An 11616-nucleotide genomic window follows, 5' to 3' on the forward strand; every position below is an offset into this window, starting at 1 on the left:
TGGCGGGTGCGTCACTTCCCTGGATACAGGCTTCTATCACCATGGCGACCGCAGCTGGGACCGTCGCCGCCATTTTGGAGAAGGGCAGGGAAAGCTCTCCCTACTATATCCTTCTCTGCACCTGACAGGAGAGCCATTGGGGGAAAGATATCTCCTCCAACTCCATATCTGCCCCCCCCCCCCTTCCAGGACTCCTTTTTAAAACTCCCCTCCATCCTTTGTACTGTCCTATGTACACATTGGAAGCAGTGGGAAGGCAGTGATGTTGCTGGTTGTTTGCTTATATCTGTCCAGTTTAAGTATTTGTTTTAACATGTGTATAACATTTTGGTTTCTTTTAAAATTCATTTTTTCTGTTATTCATTGCTGTATACATGAGGACATGATTCAATGGAACAATCATCCTACTGTACCCCATTATGGACCCTTCCCGTTGTCTGTCACCCTAATACCAACCTCTTCCCCAACCGTCACATTACTGACCCTCCATCTCATCAACATCCTTCCCTCCAATTTATTCGGCAACCACTGTTACCTCCAGCCAACCCACCTGACCCCAATACCTCTCATCCCTGTCACCTACTTCCATTGTATGTAACCCCAATACCACCCTAATGCCTCTTCCTTCCATTGCCTGTCATACCCTACCTCAGGCTTCAGGCTCTCCAAACCTTGTCACCCTACTGTCCCCTCCTATCCATGTATGTTACCCCCATACCTATCCACCCTATCGCCTCCACTGTTCCCTTCTTCCCCTTTATGTGACCCTAATACCACCCAGTCCTGTCACCCCACTTTTCCCTTCTTCCCCTTTATGTGACCCTAATACCACCCAGTCCTGTCACCCCACTTTTCCCTTCTTCCCCTTTATGTGACCCTAATACCACCCAGTCCTGTCACCCCACTTTTCCCTTCTTCCCCTTTATGTGACCCTAATTTCTCCCAACCTTGTCAACATACTGTCCCCCTCCTTTCCCTCTATGTAACCCCAATTCCTCCCAACCCGTTCATTCCACGGTCCCCTTCTTTCCCTCTATGTAACCCCAATATCTCCCATTGCCTAACTAACTCTATCACCCCACTGTCCCCTTCTTTCCCTGTATGTCATCCTAATAGCTCTCACTGCTGGCCACCTTCCTAGCACCCAACCCTGCCACCCACTATTTACTTCTATCTCAGTATGTAACACCAACACCTTCCATTGCATACAACCTCCCAACCCTGTCACCCCAATGTCCCCTTATTTTCATTTCCCGTCATCCCCGTAACCTTCTCCTTTACCTATATCACGCTTTGCCTACCATCACCTTATTGCTTTGTCCTATCCCTGCCTTTAACTCCAATACCTCCCATTCCCTTCCAACCACTTTCTCAAATCCCGTTTAACTACTGCCCCTTCTTTCCCCTGGTTGTAACCAAATACTTTCTGTTCAATGCCACCCAGTATACACAACCCTGTCACCCTACTGCCCCCTCGGTCCCCTACTTGTAAGTCCCCTACTTGCCACTCCCCTACCATGTCACCCTCCTTTTCCTTATCACCCCATTATCTCATCCCACCCATGTCTTTCATTCGGTTTAGCTTTTCCCTCCACCCCATCACCTCACTCCATGGAACCACTATGCTCACCCTACTTTCACTCCCTGTCACCCTACTTCCCTCCTCTCCTGGAATATCACTCTACTTCCCTCTTCTCCTGGACTATCACCCTACTTCCCTCTTCTCCTGGACTATCACTCTACTTCCGTCCTCCCTTGGACTACCACCCTACTTCCGTCCCCGTTTGGACTATCACCCTACTTCCGTCCTCCCTTGGACTGTCTCCCCATGTTCCTAGTCAAGTCAAATAAATGGAGTGGTTTAATATGTATGCACCCAAAAGTCTTATAACGCACCCATTAAAAGCGCACTAAAACATTTGCATCTAATGATACCAAGACCTTCAACCCGGTCCATAGTGCGTTCATAACACCCTCATTAGATAAAGTCTATCATAATTTATTATTGCATAGTCTTAATAATGAAGTCATACAACAAAATAAATGAAAACACAAATTAGATTGGTTTTACTTGGATTTATTGCTTGTGTAATGTCATTCACTGAATGAAGGCATTTTTCACCTTGTCCATGATTATCCAACTCACACGTTTTTAAGTAGAAAATATTTTGTACCGAAATCCCAAAAGATGAATCTGCATTTGTAACAATCATTTATAATATAAAGTACACTGATTCGGTAGGAAGGCTTTTTGATCCCTTTGGTCTCTTTTCACCTTAACCTGTATGGTTATACTGTAACAATCATATATACATTTCTGAAGACTTAGGGTTTCTTTTATTTAGGAAGTGCAAGTAGAACAAATAGTTATAGAAACCTTATTAGTGTAAAAAATAAAATAAAAGAGACAGCAGCCATCAACAAAATTGAGTGTTAGGATATGTAATGGTCCATAATAGAAGTCACCAGCAATCGATGATACATGCAAGAAGTAAAGCACTTTTTTATTAAATTGTCACATACGTCATACAGCCAACGTTGCAAGGCTATGTTGCCCAGAAGAAGGGACCCTGTGTGGCCCCGAAACGTTGGCTGTATGACGCATGTGACAATTTATTAAAAAGTGCTTTACTTCTTGCACGTATCAACGAGTGCTGGTGACTTTTATTATGGACTGTATCTGACACGGCGCCATCCATGTTGTCACTTCGAGCATCAACCCTCCGTTAAGGTCTGTACGCTGTATGGAGTGCAGGTGATTTCTTGTTATGGATATGTAATGGAACTCATTTACTGAGTAATGATCAATCTCAGTTTACGTTGCTTGTTGCAGCCAATCATTTGCTTCCGCTCAGTGCCAAAAAGATGAGGAAGCAATGATCTGGATGCTATGGGAAAAACAGAATATGATAGCTTTGTTTAAAGAGCCTTCTTGTGGTCTTGGAGCATTCAATGGTTGCATGACTTTGGGTGATGGTTAACCTGGCTCTTAAATGGTCTCACAGCAGGGGGGAGCAGGGAAACCTAATGAACATATATGAAGCTGGCTAGACATGGCAGGCAACCTTCAGGGCAGCGTGTGCCTGCACGTAGCCATGCAAATACTTTGTTGAGCGCAGGTTGCAAGTAACAGCAATTGTGACAGGTTTTTGACCCAGCGGTGATGCACCACACAAACCCACTTTTGGTCTCTTGGTCTGGGTATAACGTGGGTGCCGACCATGCTCTAAGGAAAATATGATATGAAGAAAGCGCTGCACACCACTGACGTCACCATAAACCTTTATTGCAAGCCGACATGCTCCCTTTTAACCCCAATGGGCCTATTCTCCAAATAGGAATAAGCCCCTTGGGGCTTGGTAGGCTGTTTATGGGCAGAGACACATGTATGTCAGCTTTCTTCATATCTGAATATCTTCCATGGAGCATGGACGGCTCCAGGCTGGTGTCCACGCTATACCCAGACTAGGAAATTCAAAACGGTTTGGAATGGTGCATTACCACTGGGTCAAAAAAGTAGCTTTTTTTCTTTAAGTGAACCTGTCTTGTCTTTGTCCAGTCATAACATTACAGTATAGCAGCAGACACCTTTCCTAATAATCATCATTGCTTCTGCCCGCCTAAGGGAATCACCCCCAATGCTGGGCATTTTAACTGCCGCAATACATATGTGGCCATGTTTTATCCTTTTAAAGAACTGCCGATACAGAAAAACACCTGCTCATTGGCCAGAAATGCCAAGCCTAACTATACTCGGCTCCCCTTTAGAGAAACAATGTTTACAAGTTCCTTGCTTGTGCAGACATCTTCATCCAGTCTTCTCCTTGGTTTTTGCAATCAGGATCCCGATTGGCTGTGCCGGGATGGCCAACCTCCGGTGCATGTGGAGGGGAGTTGCGTTGTATACAAGCTCTTGGTGGTTCTGACATCTCCATTTTGTCTTCTTTCTGGTTCAGGATCTTTGGCCACCTTGACTGGCTGTGCCGGGATGACCTACCTCTCATGCATGTGGGGGGGGGGAGTTCAATAATCCCAGCAGTTGACAAAAAACTATGCATGAGATGCGTATGCAATGCTGTACGTTGCCAGAAAGATCACAAACAGGCAGATACGAATGCTTTATTTTAGAAGGGACATTAGTATGTCTCCTCTGAATTAAAAAGCCTGTCCATTTGCACATATATTTTATGTCAAGTTCCACTTTAATCCCTGTTGTGGGCTGAGAAAATAGAGGGATTTTTTGGACTGAGTGGTGTCACCCCTGCCTAATGTCTTTTGCTAAACTATGCAGCCACTCCGTCGCTCAGATCTCTACAACAAAGGCTAATCACTCTGTAGTCCAAGATGGCAACAAGGAGGACTTAACTGAATCTTTGGGATAAGACAAGGAGTATGAAGAAGGCACAGGTCTGAATTTCTGGCAAGATCAACAGGTTTTTTTTCATACTTATACAAACAGCTATAAGAAACTGCTTCCAATGTTATAATAAACAGACCAAAAGGGAGCAAACAGGACACATTCATTGGTAGGGTTTACATACAGTTTAAGTTGACTCACAGTTATCATATTATCCCCACTATAGTCAAAACCAATGAAAGTGCTGCTTTTGGTCATTTTTTCATTGGTTTTGGGATGGCGGGAGGTGGCAGAGGTTCAGGTCAGAGCTGAAGTCATGGCTGAAGATACCGCGTGTGTGATGGGATCTCAAAAGTGCTGCTTTTGGTCATTTTTTTCATTGGTTTTGGGATGGCGGGAGGTGGCAGAGGTTCAGGCCAGAGCTGAAGTCAAGGCTGAAGATACAATGTGTGTGATGGGATCTCGGGGGACACAGAAGTGGATCTCATTAATAAGTGAGGCACGTTGCAGCCACCTTGCGGTGTCAGATCTTATACTGTAACAATAGTTATAGTGAAGAAAGACAGGACAGGTTCCCTTTAAACCCGCAATGCCACCTTGGCCATTCGTCAAAGAGCACTTCATCATTTTTTCATATAGGAACAACAAAAGCTTTCTTCCTTTCCTTCTGTAACCCTGCAATAATCTCTTCATTGTAGGACACAGATACTCTGCACTGCAGAGATGATCTCCTTCCATTGCATAGTAGAATACGTAGAAGAGTCCAGCTCCATAAAATTACAGTTTCAGCTGCTGCTGAAGATTTTGTATAGATGACGCACTTTTCTGGAGGGCCGCGGTCACCGCATCGTCTAATTGCAGGATCTGGGGGTTCCCGTACACCCCGGTGCTTCCCAGTACACATGGCAAGCTTAAAAACACCTCCTCCTGTATGTTGTAGAAACCCTGGTTGACCACACAGAGAGAAACAAAGCCATTAGAACCAGCAAGACAAGACTCCAATTGTATTCAAGAACTTCCAACACAACTGAATCTGTGTAGGGTAGAAACTATTCCACTCCGGAACACCTCTCTACGTTAAATCAATTCAAAGTTAAACAGAGTTTGTGAGGTGAGGTCAAACACAAAAAGGTAAAGGGAAGCCCAGGAGAGATACATTCTGATAGATCTATATGTGGGTGTTAGAGGGCCCCGGTATCCACATGTAGGCCAGGGAACATAAGCGTTATGAATTAGGTTTGTAGATGTGAAACTAGGCCTGGGTGCACTGGGGCAATGAGAAAAACTGTTAGGTTCTTACCTAGGCCAGGGAACACTAGAGCGGTGGCAAATGCTTACAGAGCTGTATCTAGACCAGCGGCCAGTTAGAAAAGCCTGTAGGCCAAGGGACACTAGAGAAAGGCATGTATCTTGGTCAGAGGACACCAGCCCATTTAGAAAGGCTTTAAGACCCTTATCTAGGCCAACGGACAACTTAGCCAATCAGAAATGCTCACAGATTTGTATCTTGGGCAGAGGACACTAGGCCACTGGGAAAAACTTTTAGGCCTGTATCAATGTCTTGGAAAAACTAAGCGTGTAAGAGAGGGTTGAATGTCTGAACTAAGCCAGGGGACTCTGCATCAACACCAGAGAACTCTAGGCCAGTGAGAATGGCTTGCATGCCCTCATCTGTCTAGGGGACACTACGTCAGTGATAAAGACTTGTAGGCCTGCATCTACACCATAATTCACTAGGCCAGTGGGAAAAGTTTGTAGTCCCGCATCTAACCAGGGGACACTAGGCCAGTGAGAAAGGCTTGTAGGCCGGCCAGCATCTAAACAAAAATTCTATAGGCCAGTGAGAAAGGCTTGGAAGCCATCTGGCCAGGGGACACTAGGCCAGTGAGAAAGGCTTGTAGGGCCGCATCTAGCCAGGGGACACTAGGTTAGTGAGAAAGACCTAGATCACACCTAGCTTGGGTACACTGGATTTAATATCCGCTATCTACGATTGGGAAGAGTATCTCGCTGTGTTTTTACAAACTCCATTAAAATAAGCCTTAGTTTAATGTCATCTTGTGATGCTATATCTCGTGTACCAGTTTTGTATCAGAATTTCAGCACGATGGACTATTTACCTTGGTAAATGTGGAGACTGAATGGGTCCTTTTTTTGTTTTGAGCAATGGTGTCTGTGAGTTCGGCTACAGATAAGCCAATGGACCACGACCTTTGACCTTTCCCTTTCATGACCTCCAACGCCCTGAAGAAAAAACGCTGCATTGTATTACTGGTTTTCATTTCCTAATTTCAAATGGATAATCAAATATTGCATTTCCAGTATTACGACAGACTTCTCTGGAATAATGAAGCACTGTGCCATAGTGGTTAGCTTTCATGCCGTGCAGCGCTGGGGTCATCTTTTACTTTTAAAGGAAACCTGTACCAAGGGCAATAAGCTGCGCCTTAACTGAAATACCTACTTTATGCAAGTTTGGGTTTATTCCCACTGTAACAGCGGTCTCAAGGCGCAGGATCTCGCTGAGGAAGCCAATCAGTGTCTATCTCACAGATCAAGGAAGCTCTGTATTAGTTTTAATAAGAGAGCAATATGTTGGAGTCGGGTTTAGCTAAAGTCAACATTAAAGGGGTGCAGAACTTGCTGGAGGGCAAAGGATTAGTCACCGTTATTGGCTGTGGTCTCCCTGCAGCTGATTTTTTCCCATTACAAATTTCCCATTGCTTATTCTGCACTGCGTCCCTGTGTGGAGGTGGCCATCTTGGTAGAGGCAGGGCTTTGCTCCCTCATGTCAGAGCTGCCCCCTCTACAATGACTGGTGATCTGATGACTGATGGGGTATTTAAAAGTACAGATCCTTAGAATGAATGCAACAAAAGCAGGGAGATCCTTGCACTGAAGCTCCTCAGGTGCGGCTTCCTCTCCAGCCAGGAGAACAGTGAGCAGCACAGTAGAGACATCATCAAATCTCACTCCATATACCCGTAGACTAGCAGTCAGAGGTATCAGAGCCTTACATATAACACTGCAGATATACTGCTAGGAAGATGTGCCTTAGCACAGGAAGAGCTCTAATGTTGTTTCAGTAGGAGTTCAAGTAAAAAGTAGATATTTCAGGGTTTTGCACAAATAGACTTTCTCTATATTCCCTATAAGATAACAAATCTTCCCTTTCTAAGTTCAGATCCACTTTAATGGACACTTTACCTGTTTGCCAGCTGTTCTTGAAAGATCTTGGGATATATTTTCCCGGGAGGTTTTTGATTGTTTGCAGCGTCTTCATCGTTCCATGCGGCCACTGAAAAAAAAAGGTTGCTATAAATTAATACTTTGGGGATTGCTGATTTTAAGACAACTCCCTCAGTGTTCCCTGCTGATGGAACCTGAACTTTGTGTCTCTTCTGTTAATCCAACAGCTGATACTGGTCACACACATGGAAAGAATACCTCTGCTGTACCAAGCAATTTGGGGTCCAGAACTGGAGGTGCATAAGGAGAGTGTCCATTTTTTGAGAAGTGGCTCAGTGTCTGATTCCCCCACCTCATAGGGCGCTGCTCGGCTTCCTAATACCAGAAGTTCCGGTATCGGGATAGGCATCAGAGCATTTGGGCTCGTACTCAAATACTCAGTATCGGCACCAACACCCATACTAGTATCGGTGCATCCCTAGTCTACGGCTTACCTTTGTTCTCTCCCTGCTCCCCGATGATCCAGCCGTCCTGCGCCTCTTCTTGGGAATTGGTCACAGTGCGGATGATGTGTTGGAACCGGACCGAATCCAGATTGCATCCGATCCCTACGACCTGCCGGTGAGGCAAGCCGCTCAGTTTCCAGGCCACGTAAGTCATGATCTCCACTAAGAAACAGGAGTAAAAAGATGGAAGGTTAAGAATTGCAAAGCATCTCCTTATAACTAATGGAAAGATTCTGATTGGTGATGAAATTCTCTTATTTGCTCCATTTGGTCTATTAAATATACCATTGGAAGTGTCTTGTTATATCTGTTTAATAAGTGTAACCCTCCCCCAAGAAAACGTTGACAGAAATTCAGAGCTGTCCTGTGCTCTGTGCACACTTCCTGTGGGAGTCCTCCCAGTTCTTAGACTACACAATAATTACTCTCAATGTTGTGTGAATAAGAAGGAGAGGGATTCAGTAGCTGAACAAAAAGACAACTGGGCAGGGCTGACACCATTCCTTGCAATTTCAGTATTTTTCTGCACTTGCCGGGTCTTTAAAAGGGATAAAATGTTTATTTTTTTTAAATTTTGCTCTGACATATATTTTAAGAGTTACTAAAATACTGCAAAAGTACACCGTCACACATAATATCACGGAGATGTGAATGTAAATGGCTGCTTTCATTCTGTAGGGGCAAATATGGCCAAATCCTGACTTGAGCTGCATTCATGTTTCCCTGTCACAGGTAAAAACTAAGCATGTGAAATGTGTCAGGATTCCTGCAGCCCCGGACAAGAGCCAATCATAACAGTATCAATGAATGTCCATGTTCCTAAGTGGGACACTGCTCTTCTATGATGGCACCACGCTGGGCTTTATTGCTTTATCATATACCTAATTTTTTCCCTTACCAGGCTGAGAGGCGATGACGATCACACTGTCTGGGCAGTGATAGGCCACAGCTGGTACTATGCCACGTAACAGATCCACGTTACTCTGAAGAACCTCCAAATAAGACTGAGCGTTGCTCCACGCATTCACGGTAATGATAACGGCTTTTGAGCCCGTGGCCGTAGATAAATCTGAAAACACAATAAGCTTTTCAGATTAGGGGGGTCTATTTATAAACAATTTGCAGGGCCCTTGCCCTGTGAGTATCTGAGAACATTCATTTTGAATGAATAAAGCCAAAAACAAATGTTCTTTGAATATTTTCCCCCACGAAAAGAGTATTTATTTATTATGCTCCTGAGCTCCATCTAGTGGCCATAATGTAATATTACAGCACACTGCATTCAAACTGGGAAACGCTCCATCTAGTAACCATAATGTAATATTACAGCACACTGCATTCAAACTGGGAAACGCTCCATCTAGTAACCATAATGTAATATTACAGCACACTGCATTCAAACTGGGAAACGCTCCATCTAGTAACCATAATGTAATATTACAACACTACCTTCGAACTGGGGAAAAAATATATTAAAGCACATTTGTTTTTGGCATTATTTACCCATAATGAACGTTCACAGATGTTTGCAGGGCGAATTGTTTATAAAAAGGCCACGTAAAGTCCATCGTCAAACATTTTTATTTTTATATTGAGCAGCAAACCTGACCAGACTTCCTGCTCTGGCACTTACCTTTGCTGATCTGCACGTTGGGAATGCAGAATATGTCCAAGTCCATGGCTTTCAGTCCACCATCACTGACATCAAGCAGTACCAGATTGTCCGCAGCCCTCTGGACAAACCGGATAACTATTATTCTCTGGTCACAAAGTAACACAACTGCATAGGTACAGCAACACTAGACAAAACTGCTTTATAGTGCAGCCCTAGACAAGAAAGTATTTAACCCTTGCAGAAGGTTGGGGGGGTAGGGTAGTGCCACTGCAAGGGTAGTTTTGACACATTTCTGGAGTTCCACTTTAATAGAATGTCCAGTATATAAAACAAATAGGAGCACATGCAGGGACAATTCAGGGGCACGTGACATTGAACGTAGATAGTTTTTTCTACCTTTGCAGAGATGGCCAATAAACAGGCCAAAGCCAAGTCCCCTCCCCCGATGACCGTGACCTTTCCTCTGCTCGGGAAACTCACGTCTAAGTTCGATACGCCTGGAAAAAAAAACAACAAAAAGTGTAAAATGCAAATAATAAATTATCGGGCCAGTTAGAAATGTATTTGGACTCTGTTCAGCTTCAGTAGCGGTATTCCCACATTGGCAGGCAGTGGAAGGATATCACCCTCGTATTGGGTGTTCTGTAGAACTGTCATGGCATAAACATGTGATGGCACCGGCTAAACATGCAAATCTATGTTCAAATTATCTACCTCCAAAGGAACAATGACGATCGCCCGGGAAATTCCATTCAAGACTATCAGTTGTTGCCTGGGGTGTCAGGGGAGGATGGCGGTAGTGCAGGAACATTGGCGACCATCTCCCAATATGACCTCCATTGGACCCAACCATCACCACATGTATGTAAGTAACAAAGTACATCTGATCCAGGTTCACCAAATATAAATAAGGCTAAAGGTGCAGAAAAGGAACCTTGGGGCTTAGGTGGTGGTCTGGGTGGCTGTGGTGCCTGCTACACAATGGTGACCTTTGTATATATCATGTATATAGGTATCAAAGAACATCTGCTTCAGGTTCTCCTATTATAGATCAGGACAGAGCTGCAGAGAAGGCGCCACTGTATGGGATCTCTGTGGGCTCTGGTGGTGCTGACCTGTGTATATATCATGTATATAGGTATCCTAGGACATCTGCTTTAGGCCTAGATAAGGCTAGAGCTGCAGAGAAGGCCCCACTGCTTATGATCCCTGGGGGCTCTGGTGGTGATCTGGGTGGCTGTGGTGTCTCCTATGCAAGGAAGACCTGTGTACATATCATGTATATAGGTAACAGAGTACATCTGCTTCAGGTTCCTCAAATATAAAAAAAAAAAGTATAATGCTGCAGAGATGGCACCACTGCATAGGATCCCTGGGGGCTCTTAGGGTGATCTTGGGGGCTGTGGGGTCTCCTATGCATTAAAGATATATGTATATAGGTAACAAAGTACATCTTATCCAGATTCCCCTAATATAAATAAGGCTAAAAGTGCAGAGAAGGCACCACTGCCTAGGATCCTAGTACATATCATGTATATAGGTAACAGAGTACATCTGCTTCAGGTTCCTCACATATAAATAAGGATCATGCTGCAGAGAAATCCCCACTACATAGGAACCTTGGGGGCTTAAGTGGGGATCTGGGTGGCTGTGGTGCCCCCTATGCAATGCTGACCTGTGTATATATCATGTATATAGGTAACAGAGTACATCTGCTCCAGGTTCCGCTAATATAGATCAGGCTCATTCTGCAGAGGAATGCCCACTGCATAGGAACCTTGGGGGCTCAAGTGGGGATCTGGGGGGCTGTGGTGCCTCCGATGTAATGAAGACCGGTGTATATAAGAAACAAAAGCACATCTGCTCCAGGCTCCCCTATTATAAATAGGGATATTGCTGCAGAGAGGGCACCCCTACATAGGACCCCTGGGGGGGGGGGGGGGCCCGCG

General features: G+C 44.6%; 1 protein-coding gene across 1 annotated transcript in view; it reads right to left on the reverse strand.

Annotated features, from left to right (window-relative positions):
- Window positions 1-5016: 5016 nt before the first annotated feature.
- The window catches only part of UEVLD (UEV and lactate/malate dehyrogenase domains), a 14657-nt gene continuing 8057 nt past the window's right edge, over window positions 5017-11616 (reverse strand). The window contains exons 6-12 of the mRNA XM_018555139.1: window positions 10064-10164; window positions 9686-9785; window positions 8951-9121; window positions 8041-8214; window positions 7565-7655; window positions 6478-6601; window positions 5017-5302 (exon numbers count right to left, since the gene is read on the reverse strand). Of these exons, the coding sequence (XP_018410641.1) occupies window positions 5135-5302; window positions 6478-6601; window positions 7565-7655; window positions 8041-8214; window positions 8951-9121; window positions 9686-9785; window positions 10064-10164 (929 nt within the window). The 3' untranslated portion in view covers window positions 5017-5134. The remainder of the gene's footprint in view (window positions 5303-6477; window positions 6602-7564; window positions 7656-8040; window positions 8215-8950; window positions 9122-9685; window positions 9786-10063; window positions 10165-11616) is intronic.

The sequence above is a fragment of the Nanorana parkeri genome, unplaced genomic scaffold, assembly GCF_000935625.1.
Source record: "Nanorana parkeri isolate BGI_ZX_2015 unplaced genomic scaffold, ASM93562v1 scaffold10, whole genome shotgun sequence".
NCBI lineage: Eukaryota > Metazoa > Chordata > Amphibia > Anura > Dicroglossidae > Nanorana > Nanorana parkeri.